The sequence below is a fragment of the Bubalus bubalis genome, chromosome 13, assembly GCF_019923935.1.
Source record: "Bubalus bubalis isolate 160015118507 breed Murrah chromosome 13, NDDB_SH_1, whole genome shotgun sequence".
In the NCBI taxonomy this organism is placed as follows: domain Eukaryota; kingdom Metazoa; phylum Chordata; class Mammalia; order Artiodactyla; family Bovidae; genus Bubalus; species Bubalus bubalis.
The window spans coordinates 69071133-69094793 of NC_059169.1; the positions used below are offsets into that span (position 1 = coordinate 69071133).

The 23661-nt window shown below is 45.8% G+C and overlaps 1 protein-coding gene across 1 annotated transcript in view; it reads left to right on the forward strand.

Moving 5' to 3' along the window:
- The first annotated feature begins 2205 nt into the window (after positions 1-2205).
- Positions 2206-23661, forward strand: part of LOC102400461 (guanylate cyclase soluble subunit beta-2-like) — a 29894-nt gene continuing 8438 nt past the window's right edge. Inside the window, 10 exon segments of the mRNA XM_045162431.1 lie at positions 2206-2302; positions 3364-3560; positions 4576-4687; positions 6335-6438; positions 7906-8122; positions 11643-11963; positions 13580-13728; positions 14339-14485; positions 18719-18873; positions 21857-22081. Coding sequence (XP_045018366.1) covers positions 2206-2302; positions 3364-3560; positions 4576-4687; positions 6335-6438; positions 7906-8122; positions 11643-11963; positions 13580-13728; positions 14339-14485; positions 18719-18873; positions 21857-22081 — 1724 coding nt within the window.

Genomic DNA, 23661 nt, shown 5'->3' on the forward strand with positions numbered 1-23661 from the left:
ATTCTCCACTTTTATAAAACCACATTTCAAGTAAAATATAAAAGCACAATCTTAATATTTAGAGAGTTGGAGACATGACCAGAAGGATTAAAACACCAGCTTCAAGAACTGTGTCTAGGAAGTAGCTGAGGTTTGGGTGCAAAGTGAGGGTAGAAATGCTAGAAAAAGCTTGTGTTTCATTTCAGCCCTTTTGTATTCTATTATTATTGTTATTTCTCACTAGGTAGGATTTGGATATAATTTTTTAAAGTAACTTTTTCCTGTTTTATCATTTTTTTACATTGCACTGCCTCCAATCTTCTTCAGATTACTCAAATGTAAGCATGCCCATCCATACTCTATGTATATGCTTTTGGAAAGATAGATATTTGGGGGAAAACCCTCATTTTAACCAGCACCCCCTCTTTACCTCCTTCTGACTCTCTCACCCCAACCCTCCACTACCACCACCACTGTGGAAGAGAGCAAAAATCTCAGAAGGAACCCACTTCCTTAATCTCTTCCCTCACTCAGGCCAAAAGCCGTGAACCTGGGTACTGAGCTGCTTACTACCCAAGCGAGCAAGAAAAGAGCTTCTCTCAGGGATTCCCCTAGACATCCCCACCCCCAAAAAACCCCAAAATTTTCACACATCCTTAGGGATTATCCTGACATCCTGGAACCATCTATCGTGAGATGGTACATACTTGGATGTCAACATTTATTCCCAGGGCAAGATGGTCTCTTCGGATGTAGCCTTGATTTTTCAGATGTGCAGACTGTGGCACAGATGGCCTTATGTTTCCAGAGCAAGAGATGAACTTTTCTCCACTTGCCAATTCCTCCAAGCTCCTGATCATTCAGACTGAAGATGCTCATGGTCACTTGGTCACAGGCCAAGCACGCAGCCAGCCACCCCTTGGAGTATAGATAGAAGCAGCATGACATGGTGGAAAGACTCATTTGGGGGTCAAGAATGTTCTACAGTGAATCTGGCCTTAACCTCCCTGAGCCTCAATTTCCTCCTCTTTACACTTGGCTTCCCTGGTCCCTCAGGGGTAAAGAATCCTTCTGCCAATGCAGGAGACATGGGTTCAAACCCTGGGTCTGGAAGATCCCCTGGAGAAGGAAGAGGCAACCCACTCCAGTATTCTGGCCAGGAGAATCCCACAGACAGAGGAGTCTGGCAGGCTACACAGTCCAGGGGGTCACAAAAGAGTTGTGCATGACTTAGTGATTAAACAACAGCAGCAATAATACTTGCATATAGAGTTGGTTAGGTGATTAGGTATAATATAAAATTCCCGACTTTAAGGGGCTGAAAAATCGTGGGTGTTTTTTTTTCTGGGGTGGGCAAGGCTTTATTGGAGCTGCTACTGCAGCAGGGGAGGAGGGCATGGCAACTCACTCCAGTATTCTTGTCTGGAGAATCCCAGGGACAGAGGAGCCTGGCGGGCTACAGTCCATAGGATCTCCCAGAGTCAGACACGACTGAGCTTATTAACACTGAAGCAGGGGGGAGCAAGAGCAAATAACAGGTTCCTTTGCATGCCTACTCCCCAAAGAGAGCAAAGCTTGTTCCTCATATGGGGTGAGGGTAGGGTGTGTGTCCAGGGGTCGAGCTGGGGGGGCTGGCTTAGGCGTTTTGCCCACCCCTCTGGTGGTGTTGAGTGCAGAGGCACGCTCAGGACCCTGCTTTTGCTCCTGACACCCAGTTTTTGCTCCTGGCTCTTCAGAAGAGGCAGTAGGGGATTTCTGGTCTCTGTATCTTTTGTCCAGAATTTGCCCCAACCGCTTGCATGCACATGGTTATTTTAGCCCCATACAATTTCTTTGTATTTTGTTGCTCGAGAAGTGGTGTGTATAGGTGTAAGCATTGTAGCAACTGGAGCAAAGGGTCCCAGCCTGTCTCATTCCCCTGGAGAGACTCTATACCCTTGTTCTTAAGGGGTATGGGGATGGAGGTCTTTTCTTATGGAACTTCTTCCTGCTAGACAAGGGTCAAAGACCTGAGCCTATCCTAGAGGTGTAGAAAGTTCCTCCCTGACTGTTCTAAGGACCTGTAGGGACCTAGGCCACTCTCCACTGGATGTGATTGGAAGGGGTTTGGGGATACAGTTCTATGTGACATGATAAGTAGGTACTGTTGCTTCACAAAGTCTTAAGACCATAGTTTAGATAACCTGTATTCACCGGGAAAAATGTGCTGTGTCTTTTAAACAGGAGATGAACGCACCATCCTTTCGTGTGGAGAGAGGGGCAGAGGGGAAGATGCTTCTCCATTACTACTCTGATAGAAGAGGTCTGTGCCACATTGTACCAGGTATGGGGGTGGCTTAACCAGACCCAGAGCTGTGAGGTCTATGGAGTAAGGATGTCTTTCCCCATAGATTCCCCAGGATGAGTAAGAGTCGGCTGTGAGTAGGAACTTCAAGTCCCATCTCTTTTGTAGCCTGACTTTTTGCTATTGTGACCATAACTCCCAAAGTTGAGCCTTAAAATAAGTTTGCAAGTACCAAATGAAGGAATGATTTTTGTTTCAGCATTTTCATCATGGGAGTTTTCACATAATTGTGATAACTGTGCATATTATTTTGTGTCCTTTTGTTATATTCAGTATTATAGAAAAGGCATCTTTTCAAATTTTCACAGTCTTTATTGTTTTTCAAGATTTTTTTTTTTTTTTTTTTTTTTTGCTGTGGATCATTTTTAAGTCTTTATTGAATTTGTTACAATATTGCTTCTGTTTTATGTTTTGTTTTTTTGGCCAAGAGGCATCTTAGCTCCCAGACCAGTGATCAAACCCACACCCCCTGCATTGGAAGGGAAAGTCTTAACCACTGGGACCTCCAGGGAAGCTCCTCACAGAGTCTTTAAAGCCATGTCTTCAATGGCTGAATCATATTCTATATCATAATTAACTAGTCACCTATTGTTGAATTTTCAGTGGATTCTACTCTTTTGCTATTGCAAACAGTGCTGAAATGAACATCTTCATGCATGCTTTCCTGATGTTTTATATTAAAACCCTGGGACAGATTCCCAGAGGAACACTTTAAAAAACATGACCGTTAATACTTTAATAGTTGACTTTTTCTTACATTTTCTCTAGTTTGTTTAATGAGTTGCATGCCTTCCTGGAAAAAACAAACCAATGAATAGATGCCAAACTAGAAATTAGAGTGGTGGGAATATATTTAGTGCCTAGTTATAGAAATCGCCACCTTTAAGTTATTATTTTTAGTTTATTAATCTGTCATGTGCTGCCTGCTTTGACACAGGGCCTAGGCTTGGTGGACTCGGGAATATTTATCAAAAGTTGTATAACTTGATTTGCTTTAAGATTTTGCCTTCTGCCAGCCCTCACCTGCCCTTCTGCTGCAGGGATCATTGAAGCTGTGGCCAAGGACTTCTTCGACACTGACGTGACCATGGACATCCTTGACGTGAATCAGGAGGAGGAGAGGACGGGGAAGAAGGAGCACGTAGTGTTTCTGATTGTGCAAAAGTCACACGGACAGATGAAAAGGGCAAAGCCAAAGGGATCACAAGACAGTCAGGACAGCCAGCGAGACCGAGAGGTACCGGGTGTACTGTGTTTTCAGAAAGCACAGTTTCTCTGGGGAGCGACCAGTCTCAGAACAATCGATGCAAAGAACTCCACTTCTAAAAGTGGAGTTAGGGCAGGGTGTTCCGGTCTCAGCCCTGCTGACATTCTGGACCAGATAATTCTTCGTTATGATGGGTGGTCCTGTGGGAGTTTAGCAGCACCCTTGGTCTACTCACTAGATGATAGTGGCACCCAGCTCCCCCCACCACCCAGCTTGTGGCAATCAAAAATGTCTCTGGGCACTGCCAAGTATCCTCAGGAAGGAGTGGGAAACAAAGTTACGGTTGGTTGAGAACCACTGGGCTAAGGTCATTTGAATAAAAATTGGGAGGGTCTTTGGGAATGGACCTTAGCCTGGAACATTTTTGCCTGTTAGAAAACTATCAACGTAAAGGCCTTGAAATTTGGAGCTCGTGGCTTATTTTGCAATTCCCATGATGCAGATTGACCTTTCAAGTCCTGAGTGCCCATTTCTGCAGCTGGGGCCAGGCTGGGGGCTGGAGTGAACTCAGAAGCCTGTGATTGGCTGCCTCGATTGCAGCTTGTGGAGTGACTGTTACCAGTTTAGGTACCATATCTACCAGGTGCATGGCTCTCTGTGTCCACAGAGCTCATAGGAATATCCAGAGAAGTCTGTGATTCCTGGAGCACACAATGTCTGCATCTCAGAGTGTTCAAAGCTTGCTTTGCTCACTGCAGAATCTTCTCCCACAGGAAGAGAAGTCACCAGGTGATTTTCCTGTCACCAACACCACCCTCCTTGAGATTTTATAATCTGCTGCCTTATATAATGGTGCCTTTGGTGGAGAAACAGCATGAGGATTAATTGGATAATAGCCTTGGGGTTTATGAAGTCTTGCTAAAGTTGACCTTGCACGGCCCCATTGTTCCTCTGGCCCCATCCTAGCCAAAGGGGCTCATGTACCTCCTGTCACATGACCAGTCACATGACCAGTGGTGTATGCTTCTCTCCCTGCTATCTGCAGACCCCGGAGGCAGCTTTCCTTAGGATGAAAGAGAAATATTTGAGTGTCTCTATTCATGCCGTGAAAAAGTCCCGCTGGGAAGTTGTGAGGAACATAGTCATGTTCGGAAAAGGTGAGTGGGCTCTTCTCCTGACCTCAGCTCTGAGACCAGGGTAATTGTTTCCTGCACACAAATGGGCCAAGTTCTCTATCATCAGGATGTCACTGATTTCTTTTTCAACCCTGGATTCATCTGGTTTATTAAATCAATTGAAAGAATTTTAGAGGAAATAATCTAAAAGAGAGGGGATATATGTATGTGTGTAACGGATTCATTGTGGTGTACAGCAGAGTGGCTCAGATGGGAAAGAATCTGCCTGCAATGCAGGAGACCTGCTTAATCCCTGAGTCTGGAAGATCCCCTAGAGAAGGAAATGGCAACCCACTCCAGTATTCTTACCTGGAGAATTCCTTGGATAGAGGAGCCTGGTGGGCTACAGTCCATGGGGTCACAAAGAGTGGGACACGATTGAGCGACTTTCACCCCACCTTGTGACAGCAGAAACTAACACATTTTAAATCAACTATACCGCCCCCCCCCCAAAAAAAAAGACTTTTACTGAGAAGCAATGGGAAAGAGATACAGAAGTTTACCCTATCCTTTGGGATAGGGTACAAGCTGGTGGAAGACCCACCTGGCGTGAATCCTGAGGATGGTCACTGATTTCTGCAGAGCTTGGATTTGGTAGGCATGGTAGGATTTGGTAGGCAAGCTCTAACTTGCCTTCCTTTGCCCCTTTCACTTGTGCTGGGGGTGACACGGAGGCACAGTCTCCCCTGCAATCGGGGACTGAGCTCCCGTTGGTGACTATGTTGAAGAGGAGGCAGATGAATGCTGACGTATCAATAACAGGAGTTTGTCACAGCTCCTCAGGCCTTCGGGACTGCAAGGCATTTCTGGCCCGGAAGTCTGTAGATAAAAACCATGATGTCCAGGAGCGTGAAGGATAGTGTGTCGGGAGCCAGGATCACAGAGTTCTGGCCGTGTCCCTGGGGAGCCTAAGTGCTCCATCTTCTAACTGTGAAGCGAAGGTATCAGGCTCTCGAAGGCACGACCCCGCTGATATTCGGTCTCATGATCAGCACCTAAGACCTGAGTCAGAACAGGGGGCTGGAGACCCCTGGTCATAAACCATGGGCCATGATGACATGTGTCTGGGAGATGATCATCTGCGCTCAAAGGACTGCATTTTGAGTCCTTCAAGCCTCCGCAAGCGAGTCAAACATGCAATTGACATCCTTTGTCTAGGAGATTTTCATATCAAAAAGGCTCCATTTCGAATCTCCACGCCCTGCCAAATAGGGCTGTTGGATGAAATTTTCATGTGCCACCCAAAACTGTCAGTCTGCAGAGCTCCATGGCAAATGTCCCTGACGCCGGCCGGGCGCGCACGCTGCGCTCGGCGAGCTCATTGTCTGGCTGTCAGCGTTTCAATGCCGGCCCTGTTTTCATGGCAAGACACACTCAATTGGCCCAGGAACCCTTGAGCGGCGGGCAGAAACTTGGCAGGGGGCAGGGGGGCGCTTCTCAACCTGGTAGCAAGTTTTCTGTTTGTTTTAATTTGGAAGCAGAATTGCCGTGGCCATCTGGAGATGTTGAGGGAGCTTGAGACGCTGAGGGGCAGGACTGTGCTTTGCCGGGAAAACATTTGGGATAGTCTCTGGGGTTGGTGGCCCGAGTGTTGTCTGTGAATGAATGGGATTCTTTTTCTCCATCCAGGGCATCTCAGGGACACCTTTGAGCCGATTTATCCCGAGCGGCTCTGGATAGAGGCGAAGACTTTCTGCACTGCTTTTCCCTTTCACTTGATATTTGATGAATCAGTAAGGGGGACTTGTCTCTCTTGAACGGGGTATAGGCTGGGGAGGGGAGTAAGTCTCATAGTCTTCGACAGCTGGTGGGGACTTTCAAGTCCCTGAGGAGTACCCAGGGTTTGGGAGGCTAGGATTTAGCCTGGCAGGACTGCTTTTCATTGTGGCATCTTCCAAAAACCAGAATGCAGCATCTTCTTGATGGATGCGGAAGGGAGCAGTTCCAGGGGGTTTGAACCAGTGGGTGCATGAGCAAATTTGCCATTAGAGAAAAGAGAAGGGACACTGAAGTCACTCCAGCAAGAGACAAAAGCCCACAGCAGCAGTGGCAGGGTGGAATTCTAAATGTGACCATTCCCCGTCTTTACGGCCACCATGGATGGCTCAGTTCCACCAGGCTTGTCTTTCTGCATCTTGAAGGAGGAGGGAGAGGCCTGTACCCACTGTTCTGTGGGACGGGTGGTGGACAGTGATCATTTAAGTGTGGTCAGTTTCCTTGGATAAAAGTGATTGATAAAATTGAATTATAAACTCATTTAAGGGCAAAATGAATTTGGTCCCCAAACTGCCAGTTAAAAATGCCTTCAGCCATTCTGACTTCCTCTGATATTTATGTGAATGCATATATATGTCACATGATCCCTTACCAGTAGATGCTGGATACAGATTCTGTGATGTTTGAGTAAACATCACATGAGGGTCATCTCTGGCTGCAGAGAATTTATGATCCGAGAAAATCAAACACCCCTGGGTGAAATAACTATACATTATAAAGCTATGTATTGTGACTTTCCCCCAATGCCATGAGGATATTAGTATTAATTATTATTATTACTGCTACTGTTAATATTTAAAATTCTGATCTACTTAAACACTCCCTTTCTTTTTAGGTTTTGGGCATTGAAATAGACAATTTAATGACCTTTATTCCATATGGGTAGGTTGATTTCTATAGCCTGACAGAGTGAAGTTAATTTAAGTGTTCCTGGATAACCCTGGTTGGCATTGGACTTTTTATGTAAAGGACACTTATTTTGTTTTTTCCTTCTGTGTGTTTCCTGGAGACGGCAGTGAAAGGTGACCCCATCTCCATCATGAATTCCTTTCTTCATCCAGATCTAGGTGTCAGGTCCAAGCTACAGAATTTTCTCGTTCCTTTATTAGTTAATTCCAAAGAGACAAAGACAGAAGAGAGGACTAAAGCTCGGAAAGAATTATTATCCCCATGGACAGCTTTAACCTCTTTCTTGGGAGCCAAGAAATGAATGTGCTCTCAGGCACTCCCATGCTGTTCTTTCCTCTTTCAGAGGTCAGCTGCAGGTTTGCCTTCTAAATGTTTCATTACTACCGTGGTGTTTATTTCATTCCCTTCACCCCTAGCAAGTCACAAAGCATGGTGGGGTGTGTCATTTCTAGGGGAACGTTTACCGTTTGGGTTGCTGTCTCTTCTGCGGTCTCACGTGTGTCCCCTGTGGATAGCTGCAGGTCAAACAAGCTGGAGTGAGCCTTCAGAAGTACATCCTGGGTCTCCAAACCCAGAAGGTTCGATTAGATGAGTACTTCTCCATTGTCCATCCCCAAGTCACCTTCAACATTTTCAGCATCTGCAAATTTATCAACAGTCAATTTGTCCTGAAGGCGCGCAGGGAGATGTTGCCTGCAGCCTGGAGAAGTCAGCCCGCGCTCAAACTCCGAGGTAGTAACTTGCTCCTTCCTGGTTGCTCTCTGCCCTGGGAGACCAGACAGAAAGGGAAGAAGCAGTTTTCTAATTTCCTCAAAAAAGTTGGCTAAAAAGTGGGGGACTACATTGACAGCAGCGTATGTTTTTTCCATTTGGCTTCACCTGGTAGCAATATATTTTATTTCTTCAAACCATGTCTAGTTTAGGCATAAAGGAACTCTGATTATATTTACATGTAATTATAAAGTTCTGGTTTTTGTTACCAGAATTTTCAGAATACAGGTGGTACTATTTGTACTCAAGTAATGGTCTGTCTTTTATATGGTAACGTGATCATCTGCCCTACTGTTATAATAGGGCACACATTTTTGTTTTGACTTTGTTTCAATTATAATAAAATTTACAGAATGTGAAGTTTACCATTTTAACCCTTTTTCAGTGTACAGTTCAATAGTGGTAAGTGCATTCACAAAGTTGTGCAAACACCACCATCCATCTCCAGGAGTTAATCATCTTGCAAAACTGAAACTCTGTGCTCATGAAACACCAACTCCTTGTTTTCCCCAACCCCACATCCTGACAACCACCACTCTGCTTTCTGTCTCTATGATTAATTTAGGTACCTCATGTAAGTGGAATCATGTAGTATTTGTCCTTTTGTGGCTGTCGTTTTTCACTTAGCATAATGTCCTCAAGGTTCATCCATGTTGTCACATGTCAGATTTCCCTTCCTTTTTAAGGCTGAATTATTATTATTCCCACATGTATAGACTATACTGATTCACTCATCCGTCAGTGGATCGTTGCGTGGCTTCCACTTTTTGAATAACGGATAATGCTCCTGGGAACATGGGTGTGCAGATGTTTCATCGAGTCCCGACTTTCACTTCCTTTCAGTTTATATCCGAAAGTGGAATTCCTGGATCATATGGCAATTCTGTTTTTAATTTATTGAGAAACTGCCATACCGTCTTCCATAGCTGCCGCACCATTTCATATTCCCATCAGTAGTTCACAAGGGTTCCAATCTGTCTACTTTCTCATGGATACTTGTTCTTTTCTGTTATTGTTTTTTTTTTTTTTAATAATAGTATCTTAATGGGTATGAAGTGGTATCTCACCATCGTTTTAGTTTGCATTTCCCTAACAATTAGTGACGAAGGCAATGGCACCCCACTCCAGTACTCTTGCCTGGAAAATCCCATGGACGGAGGAGCCTGGTAGGCCGCAGTCCATGGGGTCGCTGAGGGTTGGACACGACTGAGCGACTTCACTTTCACTTTTCCCTTTCATGCATTGGAGAAGGAAATGGCAACCCACTCCAGTGTTCTTGCCTGGAGAATCCCAGGGACGGGGGAGCCTGGTGGGCTGCCGTCTATGGGGTCGCACAGAGTCGGACACAACTAAAGTGACTTAGCAGCAGCAAACATTTAGTGATGTTAAGTGCCATTTGTATATCTTCTTTGGAGAAATGTCTGTTCAAATTATTTGCCCATTTCTCAATCAGGTTGTTTGGATTTTATTGTTGTGTTGTAAGAGTTCTTCATATATTCTGGATATTAACCCCTTATCCTTTGCAAATATTTTCTCCCACCCTGTGGGTTTTCTTTTCACTCTGTTGATTGTATTGTTTGCACACAAGCTTTTAATTTTTATATTCTCCAATTTATCGATTTTTACTTTTGTTGCCTGTGGTTTTGGTGTCACATCAGAGAAATCATTGCCAAATCCAACGTCATGAAGCTTTTCTTATGATTTCTTCTAAGGGTTTTATTGGTTTAGCTCTTACACTTGGTCTCTGACCCATTTTGAATTAATTTTTTAACATGCTACAAGGCGCACATACTTTGAGCTTCCTGTTGGACTAGTAGGTATTGTAGGCATAAACGCAGGCAGAGTGGTGGGGACATCTGAGAGGAAAATGACATGTTCTGGGAACCCTGATTGAACTTTAGAGTTTATGATGGGAGAGAGGCTGGTGAGATGAGGACTTGAGCTTTATCCTGTAGCTGGAGATGTTTTTTACGTGTCTACCGTGATCAGATTTGAGATTTAGAATGGTCATTCTGGAGCCACGTGAAGGATGGACCAGGGGTGTTGAGAAGATGGAGCCTGGTAGGCCAGGGGATGCCGCCCCTGGAGAGCAGGAGGGAAGCTCAGAGTGCTGAGTGCAGCCAGGCAGGGACTCTGGGGTGGTGACGGGGGAACAGACTCATGAGGGAGTTAAGGCAGAAATTGGTGACTGGATGCACAGGTTAAAAAAGAGAATATTTGGGTAATTATTAGCTTTCTTGCTGAGGTAACTGGTCATAAAGCTGTGATTAAGGAAAGATGGTATTGACAACTTGAGTGCAACCTTGTCAGTTGGAATCACTGCTGTATCCTCTTCCACATCTACAGCAGTGTGCCCGAGTCATGGGAGGAACTAAAAATGTCTGTGATAAAAGAGTTAAGAAAAAAGAGATTTGTAGATGGGACTAAAGGTGAGTCCAGTTGGCGACATCCATGTATAAACACCTAATAGACAATAAAACAATAATAATAATAATAATAATAATAAGTCATTGTAACAAGGACTGTAAACTGTCACAATTTAGAGGGCAATTTGGCAATATGTATCAAAAATCTTAAAATGAGCATATTTTTGCCTAAGAATATATCCTTTAACAAAATAGCCACAATTATGCACAATGATGTACTTTAAGGTAATTCACAATATATGGAAGGATGAAATAGACATAATATAATCAATGTTAGCTTATTGTTTAAATACAGTACAGTATAATCCATGTACCCAGCAAACAATGACACCTATCTATATTTAATGCTATGAAAGAATACCTATTACAGAATTTAAGTGAAAAATTGAGATTACTCAAAGAAGATGGCTGATAATCCCATTTTTGGGGAGTAAAAAGATATACCCCCAAATAGTAACAGTAATTATTGGTGGTATGATCATGGGTGATTTTTATTATTTTCTTCCACTGTTTTACATTTTCTGCAGTGAATGTCTACTGCCTTTATAATAAGAGAATAGACATCAATTGTTAAAAGTAATAGGTATCTTGAGCCCAGGAAGCCAAGTTTTTCCATAAATTCACTGTGGGAGTGCAGTTGGGGCATGCTGACGCCAGCATCTAAGGGATGAGTGAAAGTCCTAAAGGAAAGATGGAAAGAGGTAAGAGAAATCTAAATGAAAGCAGAGTCAGAAAAGTCCCCAGAAGTGAGATTAGCTCTACGCCCTTAAATGGCAGAAGGGCCGAGCGAGGAAAAGACTTGTGTTACAGGAAAGGTAGTTTGGAGGTCATGGACGGGAGTCCCTTCAAGGTAAGAAAAGCAGCCGTGGAGAGAGCTGCTGTGGACAGAGCGGGAGTGGAGGACGTGGAGACAGAAAGAAAGGAGAGGACTTTGAGGACCTTCGGCGGAGAGGGGAGGAGCGCGACTGAGCCGTGCGAGCAGGGCGGGCCGCGGGGGTGACAGTCGGGAGCCCTGTGACATGCCGCCTTGTCCCATCTCTCTCCTGGGCGGGAAGGCTAGATGATCTGGATGGAGCCCCTGCGCTGCATGATGTACCTGTGCTCCCCCAGGCTCTGCAGCCTGCAGGAGCTGGAGGAGCGCCAGATGCACCTCTCCGACATCGCGCCCCACGACCCCACCAGGGACCTTATCCTCCTCAACCAGCAGCGCCTGGCGGAGATTGAGCTGTCCAACCAGCTGGAGAGGAAGAAGGAGGAGCTGCGGGTCCTCTCCACGCACTTGGCCGCAGAAAAGAGGAAGACTGAGACCTTGCTGTACGCCATGCTGCCTGAGCACGTAGCCAACCAGCTGAAGGAGGGCAGGAAGGTCGCCGCAGGTGAGGGGTGCTTGGCCCCGCACAGGGCACCTTGATGGCTGGGGGCACCCGCTCTGAAACCAGGAGGATCAGGGTTTGGAGTCTGTCTCCATCGCTTGTTAGCAACTGTGGTCTTGGACTCATTACTTAAGCTCCATAGCCTAGCTTTCTTCTTTCTACCTTGAGAATAATAATACAGTGACCATATAGGGTTCTTCACCACAATTGGAAATGACGTGGTAATGAAAGTGTCAGTGGCTCAGTCGTGTCTGACTCTCTGTAACCCCATGGATTGTAGCTGGCCAGGCTCCTCTGCCCATGGAATTCTCCAGGCAAGAATACTGGAGAGGGCAGCCCTTCCCTTCTCCAGGGGATCTTCCCAACCCAGGGATGGAACCCGACCCAGGTCCTCAGCATCCAGGTCTCCCGCATTGCAGGCAGATTCTTCACTGTCTTGAGCTACTAGGGAAGCTGATACATTCACACTAAATAAATAAAGGGATGTCCCTAAGGACCATTCTGGGAGAGCAAGCTTTTTCTAGAGGGAAGAAGGCCACGTTTATTCCAAACTCACTTTCTTTTGGTCACCAGCGAGTGTTCATTTCACCAGGCAAGCATGGGAAGCTGAGTGCCAGGGTGCTGTCCTGGGTGCTGGGACTCAAAGAAGCTTATAGGCTTGTGAGTTTGACTGGTACCTACAGAATACATTAATGGGGATGACCGAAAAAAAGGAAATTTATGTGCATTAAGGAGAAGTTATCTTGCCAGGATCTCTGTTAGATAGGTTATATATACTCTCTCACTTAATTTTCTGAACATTTCCAGAAGGGAGGTGTTATTAGCTAAAATGGTGGAGCAAATTCACTCCAGTTTATGAGTAAAAGAGCAGGAAACCCATCAGAAGTCCATTTAACTACAAATTTCGTCCTTCTTTCCCCACCATGGAAGTTACTCTGGAAACATAGATAACACAGAAATTCATGGTTTATGAATGTCAGAAGAGAAAGAGACAGGGGTTAGGTATGGGGGTGAAGGCTGATATATAGAGTGTGGCACCTGAATTGGGCTGCCTTGAGTTCTGCAAAAAAAAAAGGAAAGGCATTTCAAAAGAACGGCACAGCAAGAGTCAAGGTAAGGCACTCCGAGGGTAAACACGGCAGGGTGTTGTACCGGGCACACAGGGGTACATGGTGGAGGGTTGCCTGCTGAGTTCTGAGCGGGTGCACCTCTGGGAATAATCTCCCCTCCATGGAAGTTTCCCTTCGTGTCTCCTGTGGTTCAGGCTTTGCTTTAACTCACTGACCTCTCTGTAAGCCAGTGCCCACCCAGACCATCCTGACATTCCCTGGTGGTCTGCACACCCTATTAAGTGTTTGCACTCTGTCTGCTTCCCTAAACTAGGCACTCCTTATGGGCAAGGACCCCTGTCTGCTTCATATCACAGGATTCCACCAGCATGATGGCCATCTCTATAGACAAGCGACAGATGTCTGGTGGGTGGATGGTGAATGGTGATGTGGACCTGGCTCCTTCTCCCTGCGCCACGGTCAAATTTGGTTCCTAAAGGCTACTTGAATCCAGAATTAAAAGAATTGTTATTCTACATCCTTGGCTCTGACACCTGGTTTATGTTGCAGGAGAATTTAAAACCTGCACGATTCTCTTCAGTGACGTGGTGACGTTTACGAACATCTGTGCTGCCTGCGAACCTATCCAGATAGTGAACATGCTGAATTCAATGTACTCCAAGTTCGACAGGTTAACCAGCGTCCATGAGGTCTACAAGGTAAGCATGTGGTGCCCTGGGCTGTATGTGTCCCTGTGTACCAGGGCAGGGCGCGTACCTGGTGTTGGGTCTTCATTTTTCCTCTCCCCTCACTAGTCTAGGGTTTGGTGTGGATGCCAGAGGGGATGTGAGGAAGAGCTAAAAATTTAAAATTTTCAAAAATCCTTCTATACTGCCCAATGCTAAGCTTGCCTTCAAGAGGCATACTGTTTTCCCAGAGAATACTATGCCTTCATTTCAGCAGCAAGTCTAACCTAAATGTGTATCTAATATATAGCATTACATGTGGATCTAATAGACAGCTTCATCCTCTCTGGGACTTGCCTCTGCCAAAAGCAGACAGAACTTTTGGCAGAAAGACTCTTTGTGACTCCAGGGACTGTAGCCCACCAGACTCCTGTCCATGGGATTTTTCAGGCAAGAATACTGGAGTGGGTTGCCATTTCCTTCTCCAGGGGCAGGGGGGCGGTCTTCCCAACCCAGGGATCACACCTGGTTCTCCTGCATTTGCAGGCAGGTTGTTTACCAGAGAATGACAAAAAAAAAAGTAGTGTTATATTTAGCGCATTAAGAAAACCCTCTGAATTCTCTCCTATTTCCCCCCTTATAGGTGGAAACAATAGGAGATGCTTATATGGTGGTGGGGGGTGTACCAGTGCCTGTTGGAAGCCATGCTCAGAGGGTAGCGAACTTTGCCTTGGGGATGAGGATTTCTGCAAAAGAAGTGATGAATCCTGTTACCAGAGAACCCATTCAGGTAAAGAGCAACCGAGTTCTTTGCTTAATACAAGTTACCTCACACAATATAGTAGAATTCTATTAGTCTGCTTGGATGGCTCCTGGGTATGTGACAGTAATTAAAATGGATCATTTCTCCCAACTCGTCTCTTCTTTTGCATACATTAAAGTAACAGATATTAGGGTGTTATTGCCTCTGCTGCTGCTGCTAAGTCGCTTCAGTCGTGTCTGACTCTGTGCGACCCCATAGACAGCAGCCCACCAGGCTGCTCTGGGATTCTCCAGGCAAGAATACTAGAGTGGGTTCCCATTTCCTTCTCCAGGTTATTGCCTCAGCTTCTCTCAAATTTGAGAAGAGGCTTCAGAGTTCGGGGTTATGATGGGGTTAACGCAGGCTTCCTTTGTCCCTAACCCTGGCTTAGTGGATTTCCATCCTTAGGAAGCCAGCTCGTTTCCAATTCTGCCTTTTTGCTCGAGCATTTTCAACAAGTGGTTCAGGTTGACTAAACAGCCAACTTCTCTTTGCTTAGGGAAGTTGTGTATCCGACATGCCGTCTGACGGGTTCGAAACTCAGGCTGAGGTGCGAAACTGCCTCCAGCCAGCAGGCCAGACACCGTGGTGTCGTAAGATATTCACAATAGCTTTCCCTCCAGCACGTGGCCACGAGCGAGACATCTGCTTGCCTTTCTCACAGGAACACAGGAAACTGCTTTTCCAAGTATGGAAGTTTGTTCATACTGTAAAAGTTGGACGCTTTTGATGATGAAAAGTAAATGCCGTCTTCTGTCTGCTCGGCTGAGCCCAGTGGTCCCGAGGTGGTTTGGAACAGAGTCTCTGTCCTCTAAAAAGCGAAGTCGCTTTGCAACTCCTGTCAATCAGATCTGTGCAAACAACTAAACAGCCAGCTAAAAACAAAGCCGGCTATAAGATGGAGTAGGCTTTTCCCTAGTGATAGCCCCTGTATAGGGGATTCTGAAATGTGCCACATTCGCCATCACCTTAATGATTTAGAGGCTGAGAAGCACTGCAGGTACTGGCAGTGGTGTCTGTGGCAGTCTTCAGAGCAAAAGCTGGTCACACGTCATGTCCGTGATACCGACCTATTGCAAACACACAGAGACAGCTGTTGTATAAAATCCCCAATGTCATAAATAAAAAATCAGGAAGGGAGATAATGAGAAGAGAAGTGACAAGAAGGTCAGAAATGAGATAAGTGTTTTCGTTAAAGAATTCTAACGAAAGCCATGCACACATTTGTGCATGCTAAATCCTTTCGGTCGTGTCCAACTCTGTGTGACTCTATGGACTGTAACCCCCAGGCTCCTCTGTCCATGGGATACTCCAGGCGAGAATACTGGAGTGGGTTGCCATGCCCTCCTCCAGGGGATCTTCCTGACCCAGGGGTCGGACCTGCATCTCTTATGTCTCCTGGACTGGCAGGCAGGTTCTTTACCATTCACTTCAGTTCAGTTCAGTCGCTCAGTCGTGTCCGACTCTTTGCGACCCCATGAATCGCAGCACGCCAGGCGTCCCTGTCCGTCACCAACTCCCAGAGTTCACCCAGACTCACATCCATCGAGTCAGTGATGCCATCCAGCCATCTCATCCTCTGTTTTCCCCTTCTCCTCCTTCCCCCAATCCCTCCCAGCATCAGAGTCTTTTCCAGTGAGTCAACTCTTCACATGAGGTGGCCATAGTACTGGAGTTTCAGCTTTAGCATTATTCCTTCCAAAGAAATCCCAGGGCTGATCTTCAGAATGGACTGGTTGGATCTCCTTGCAGTCCAAGGGACTCTCAAGGGTCTTTTCCAATCTTTACCATTAGCGCCACCTAAAAACCTCCAGTGAAAGCCACTGAAGAATACGGAAAATACATTGTTCTGTAAATAGAGTGTTTGTGAACAGGCATGGCAACAGAGATGGTAATAGTGCTACACCGATATGATTGAAAATGAACAATGAATTCCTGGAAACTTGCATAGTGGACTTACCAAGGGGGGGAAAAAAAAGAGGAAAAGATGTTATCAATTCTAAGGATAGAAATAGGGAATAGGGACTTCCCTGGTGGTCCAGTGGCTAAGACTTCGTGCTCCCAGTGCAGGGGGCCCGGGTTCAATCCCTGGTTAGGGAACTAGATCTCACATGCAGCAACTAAAGATCCCATATGTGCAACTAAGACCTGGCGTAGCCAAATAAATAAATATTAAAAAAACAAGAATAGTGACATAGGAGCCTCATTAAATATCTATCAGAAACTGCATATCATGTGAGTTTATTTAAGGAAGTAGAGGAAAGGGCTGGAGACATCCTCTCCCTTAAGAAAATGGTGCTGTTACTTCTACAGTTTTAAAATTAATACTCATTGAGCTCTTTCATTCTGTCACTTGTAAAGCCTATAATCCACATTTGCTGAGGTCACCCTTGCATGAAAGTAAGGTGCTTTAAAGGATTCAGAGAAACGAGTTTAAAATCTTATTTTAAAGAAAAGAAAATCTGGCATGGAAAGATGAAAAGACAAGTAAACCTGATTGGGATGTAGAAAGCGGCAAGAGAATTCTGTTTCCACGTGCACGCTCAGTTGTGTCCGACTCTTTATGACCTCACGGACTGTGGACCACCAGGCTCTTCTGTTCATGGGATTCTCCAGGCAAGAATACTCGAGTGGGTTGCCATGCCCTCCTCCAGGGGATCTTCCTGACCCAGGGAATGAACCCAAGTCTCTTTGTGTTTCCTGCACTGAGGGCAGATTCTTTACTGCTGAGCCACTGGAGTAGTTAAAAAAAATCACATAGCAAAGAAATAGAAATGAACCAAATTCCAGAAAGTGGCAAGACCTTTCAAGAGGACACCCACGATGGTTCTTCCCCAGGAGACAGTAGAAGAAATAAGCCACCAAAGGGGAGACTAAGATGAAACCCACCTAAAGTTTAGTGACATTTTCATGGCCACCTTGGAGCTGGAATGACGGGTTAGAATCCCAAACAGCTTGACTTTGATAAGTTCTAGCCACAGAGTCTCTACCCACTTACCAATATCTTCCCCACAGATCTTCACAAATGCATAGGTTCATTCGGTCAAAGGCTATGCATAGGGGAGGAGACCTGAGAGAGAGCTCCAGTTCCAGAGGTATATGGGGCCTTCCCCAAACACAAGTTGCTGGCCCATGGAAGAGTATTGTTAGGGAAAGAGAACCATGACACATTACTCCAAGGTACGTATGAAACTCATATGCTGATGCTTTAATCCCTGCTACCTCATGAAGGTGACTGAATTGGACTGCATTGGCAGACAGGGCCGTATAAGAGGTGAACACATCAAAATCAGGCTGTTAGGGTGAGTTCTACTCCAATCTGACTGGTGTCCTTAATAAGAAGAGAAATCTGGAGACAGGAAGAGATAGCAAGGATGTGTACACACAGGGAAGAGACTGAGAGAACACAGCAAAAAGGCAGCCAGCTGCAAGCCAAGGAGAGGGACCTGAGGATCAAACTGGCCGACACCTTGATCTTGCATTTCCAGACTTCAGAGCTGTGAGAAAGTACATGTCTGTTGTCTAGACCACTCAGTTGTGGCATTTTCTTGGCTCCAGCAGACTAATATATTCATCAAAAATTTAGATGTCTGCTTATTAAGGAAAAATGTATATATAAAGTCACAGAATGGGAAAAAATATTTGTCCTTATGATTCAAGAGTTCCATTTCTAGATATTTTCCTAAGAAAAATGAAAAATGTATGTCCACAAAAAGATCTGTATGAGAATGTTCATAACAGCTCCAAATGGGAAATAACCTAAATGTTCGTGAAGAGAAGACTGGACTAATACATTGTGATGTAATTCTTACAACAGAATAGTATTTAGCAGTAAAAGAATGAACTGCTGATACATATAATGTGGGTGAATCTCAAAAACATGGATTTTGATAAATGAAGTCTGATACAAAACAGAATATGCTACCTGACTTCATGTACATGAAGTTGGAGAACAGGAAAATTCCTCTTGGGGCGAGGAAATAAGAAAGTGGTGACCTCTGCAGGGAGAGATGGAACTTAACTGGAAAGGGGACAAGATAATTTTGCAAGGTGATGAAGACAGTCTGTGTTTGATTTTGATTGGTGGCTCAGGGGTATTTGCCAAACTGGTGGAGCTAAATACCTTGAAGTCTTTTTTATTTTATGTAAATTATACCTCAACTTAAGAGTAAAAGTAAGGGTATTTGATGGTCCCTTTTCAGTCAGGTTCTCTCTGTGCAGATCAGAGTGGGGATCCACACGGGACCAGTCTTGGCAGGTGTCGTGGGGGACAAGATGCCGCGGTACTGCTTGTTTGGTGACACTGTGAACACAGCCTCTCGGATGGAAAGTCATGGGCTTCCCAGCAAAGTGCATCTCAGCCCCGAGACCTACAGGTACCGCTTATTCATGCCTCTCTTTGCCCCTTCTTCTTCCAGAAGGTACAGAGTGCCTCACAGCCATCAGATGGGGGCAGTATACTTCCAGCCATGCTTACAGGGGACCTTGAGGCAGACAATTAATGTTGTTGAGCCTCTTCCATTAGATAATTTTTCCTCTCAAAGAACATGTGGTCCAGTTCAGGAACTGACAAATTATAGTCAAGGGCTGTTAACTCAGCCATTGCTTGTTTTTGTAAATAAAGTTTTATTGAAACCCAGCCGGGATCTTTATCTGCATCTTATCCATGGCTGCATTCATGCTACCACAGCAGAGCTGAGTTGTTGTGACAGAGACCGTGGTACCTTAAGCTGAAAATATTTCCTATCTGGTCTTTTATGAAGAAAAAAAGTTTGCCGACCCCTGGTGTAGTGCAGGAAGAAAGAAATATTCACAGATAATTATTTTTAAAGTGTGAGAAGTGCAGTGGTCACTATATGCATGAAACAATACTTACAGTTTCCTGAGAACTTGTTAGAGGCCACATTCTCTAAGTTCGTCAACATAAGTAAGTAAGTGTTAGTCGCTTAATCATGCCTGACTCTTTGTGACCCGATGGACTGTAGCCCATGAGGCTCCTGTGTCCATGAGATTTTCCAGGCAAGGATACTGGAGTGGGTTGCCATTTCCTTCTCTAGGGGATCTTCCTGACTCAGGGATCTAACCTGCGCCTCCTGCACTGCAGACAAATTCTTTACTGGCTGAACTACAAGGGAAGCCCTCATCAACATATGTTAGTCCATTTACTGTGGCAACAACCCTATGAAGATATACTATTATCGTTCACATCTACAGATGAGAAAAAAAAATCAGGCACAAAGAGGTAATTCACTCGCTTCAGGTCACAAGTTGGCTAGGAAGGAAAATGGCCTGGATATAACCCAGGGAGTCAGGCTTTAACCATCCATTCCCATGCCTATGGGAATTATTGTGTGTTGTGGGGCATGGGAGCCCAGCCCAGTAAGGAGATTCTGTGTGGAGAAGGGAGTTTCCTGAGCTGGGTCTTGAACATGGAGTTCCAGAGCAGAGTTTAGCCCAAACTGGGATATTGGAGTGAATATCCGGCAGTACAAACACAGACGTAGAATAAGGGCAGAGAACTACAAATGATCTAGCATTGCTGGGGTGGAAGCTGTGAGGCAGAAAGTGGGGAGAGCTGTGTGTGCCTACCTGAGGGGCAGGGCTCACACCAACGGTGAAGAGTGTGAGCCCCTAAGGAGTGTGAGCTTGGACACAATGGCAAGGTCAGGGTCCTGCTTGACACTGACCACTCAAGGCTGTGTAAGGGCAGATTTGCGCATCAGGAGATGGGAAAGACAAGACTTGTTAGGAGTTTGGTTTGAACCAGAACATTCGTTGGTAGGAATCTGAGGATAAAATCAATTAAATTTGGTAATTGCTAAAATGGGAGCTGAGAAAGAGGGAGGAGCCTTGACTATCTCCCAGGTCTCCATCCTGGGCAACTCGGGCCTGAATCTCATCATCTGAGATGCGACAAGGGAGAGGGATTCCCATCTAGGAGGTAGATGATGATCTCAGGTTTGGAAGTATTGAATAAAAGGAACTGGGAAGCATCTAGAGAGAGGTGGCATTAACTCGCTGGGTGAGATTTGGAGTCAGGCTGTTGGTTGGGGAACCAGACTTGGAGTAATAACACAGAGGTGGTAATTAAACCATGAGAGTTGGTGAGATCACCTGCAGAGGGATGCCATGTGAGAAGGACAATGGGAAGAACATTTCACTGGCAGATGGAGGAAGGAGTCATGGAAAAGGCAGGAGAAGCAAGCAGAGAATTCAGGAAGAGAAGCACCCTTCTGGCTATTTTTATGGAGGAAGAATGGAACAAAAATATCAACTATAATTGGGCTTCCCTGGTGGCTCTCTGATGGATTCCATGGCAAGGAGTGAAAAATAGTCAGAGGTTTGGATACATTATCAGAAGTTAACTGTGGTCAATGAGGGGTGGGGGAATGAATAGACACTGGATTGTGGGTTGAAGGATAAAAGGAACGAGCATTTGTATGGCATTAAAGCAGATGAACAAGTAAGAAGATTTTTACTTCTATTTAGGATGGAAGAGAACTTAGCAAGCTGGTTAGGCTTAGGGGAGGAGGCAAATGGAGAGGGAGCTGAAGATCAAAGAAGAGGTGGTCCGGGGGCTGGGCCTTGAGGAGGTGGGAATGGATTTTGGGTGGGTGCCCTTCAACAAGATACTTCAACCTCTGAGGTTGGAGGAAAGGGCAGGTGTGATCAATGGGATGAGAAGGCGCAGGGTCTCGGCTCTGAGGGTTCCAGTTTGTGGATAGATCAGGTCACAAAGTGGGCTTCGCTGGTGGCTCAGTGGTAAAGAATCTGCCTGCAATGCAGAAGACACAGGTTCAATCCCTGGGTTGGGAAGATCCCCCGGAGGAAGGCACAGCAACTCACTCCTGTATTCTTGCCTGGAGAATCCCCATGGACAGAGGAGCCTGGTGGGTTACAGTCCATAGAGTTGCAAAGAGTCAGACACGACTGAGCAGGTAAACAAGTCACGCAGTAGGATTATGGTCAGCAGCATGTGGGCGAGGAGCTCAGGTGCCTAATGAGGGGATGTGAGGAGCCTGGTGAAGGTCTGAAATCTCCACGAAACCAGCCAAAGCCAAGGACAAGGGAAGACTGATGAGTGCTAAGCCCTGGCTGAGGCAGCTAACTGCGAATTGGACGCGATGTTAGTCTGCACTGGTTTGTGGTGTGTCTTTGGCATCTCTCCACAGCCAGTAAATGCATAAACACGTGCAGTTTCCTAGTCACTCTGTAGCCCTGTCTCTTTGCACGGGCCCCTCCCTGTTCACTTGGGTCTCAGACTTCTCCTCGCACATCATCCTGCCCATTGCAGCCCACTCTCGAGTCACAGCTCTGTGACCTGGGGCATTTTTTTTTTTTTTTCTCTTCTCTGTGCAGAGCCCTGGAGAATCAAGGGTTTGAAATAACTGAGCGGGGTGAAATCGAAGTGAAAGGGAAAGGGAAGATGACTACCTACTTTCTGATCCGAAACCTGAAGGCCTCAGAGGATGAGATCATGGGGAAACCTCAGGCTCGGCTTGATTCCGAGGGTAAGCAAGAAAGAGAAGCCTCATCAATACTCCTATTGGATGTTTTTTCCACTAACAACTTCGGCTCCATTTAGTGGGCTTCCCTGGTGGCTCAGTGGTAAAGAACTCGCCTGCCGATGCAGGAGATGCAGGTTCAATCCCTGGGTCAGAAAGATCCCCTGAAGAAGGAAGTGGCAGCCCACTCCAGTGTTCTTGCCTGGTGAATCCCATGGACAGAGGAGCCTGGCAGGCTACAGTCTATGGGGTTGCAAAGAGTCACACGACTTAGCAACTGAAGAACAGCAACAAACGTATTTGAGGGCCAGCCTGGGTGCCATCCCGCCCACCCCCAGTCTATGACCTTCTACTCAGTCACAGCCCCTGACGAGTCATGTGACCATTGCGCCTGAATCCTCTCTTGCTGACGCACCTAGCCTCAAGAGTCCCGCATGCGTTCATTTTTAAGGCTCTTCCCTGTCTAAGAAAGGGGCTTTCCCCCTCAGCCTCTCCTGCAGCTGGGGGAGGATTTCAGAGCCTCCCTCTGCTCCTCAGCCTCCAGGGAGGCTCCAGACAGGGTTCCTCTTCACGCACTGGAAGGTTCCACCTTCCCCATTGTCTGCTGGCTTCCAAAACTGGGAAGAAAGATAAAACCTGTGACTCACCTTGTTCCAGGAATGGCCAAGAGGATGAGTTTAGGTTAAAGCTAATCCAGTAGGCAAAGCTTCCTGAACGTCTGAAGCAAACTCGTGAAGGAAATGCATTCATTCTGATTGGAACTAATCTTTAGTTGGTCCTGGCGCCTACAGAGAAAAGTCTCTGAATCCACAGGTTCCCATTTATGTAGCTCATTTATGCGGGAGGTCACTTGGGGATGCATGAATTACGGTTCCTATTTTTAAAAGTGGGGTTATACCAATGGAGAGATGGGAATTTAGAACTGTTTCAATGGCTTTGGTGGGGCTGTCATTCTAATACCAGCTCACTTTAGTGTGCCTGGGCGCTGTGATTGATTTTGGCCACATTTTGTTGCTGGAGACACTTGAGATAGAAAGATCTAAATGAAAAAGTAGAAAGAGTTTTGGTTAATAAAGACCAGGAGGTACCCTAATTAGAGTTTCTGAATTTCTAGGTTCTGGGTGCCTCACCCACCTACAACATCTGTCCTTCTCACCAGCACGTCCTCCCCGAAGGATGGAGGGCTGTACGGGATAAACAGACTAGGTGTATCTGGCTCAAACCATGGACCACTTCTTTCCATTTTCTCCCTGTGGGGGCGCTTGAGCTGGAAAGTTGAGAAACAGGATTCTAGTACCTGGTCTGGGCCAGTAGAATCCAACCCACTTTCAGTTCTGAGCTGGAAACAAAACAGGAATGAGTAAAGGGTCTCTTGGTTGCAGATCTCATGATGGACCCAGAAAAAGAGGAAGAGAGGATGTGAAAAGAGGGAAGGGGACAGCTCCTCCCAGACCCCAAACAGCGTGTGGGTATAAAATGGGAAAAGGCACTCTTTGGGCATAGGTAGTCCCCAGACATGGCTTATAATAGAGGAAAGTCACCCTTTCTTCTAGGTGAATGCCAGCCCCAGCCAAACCTCTGGTTAGGAATCTCTGTGCAGAGAAACACAACCCTGTGTGTGGAAACCAGAAGCAGGGGGATCTCCACCTCTTCTAATTT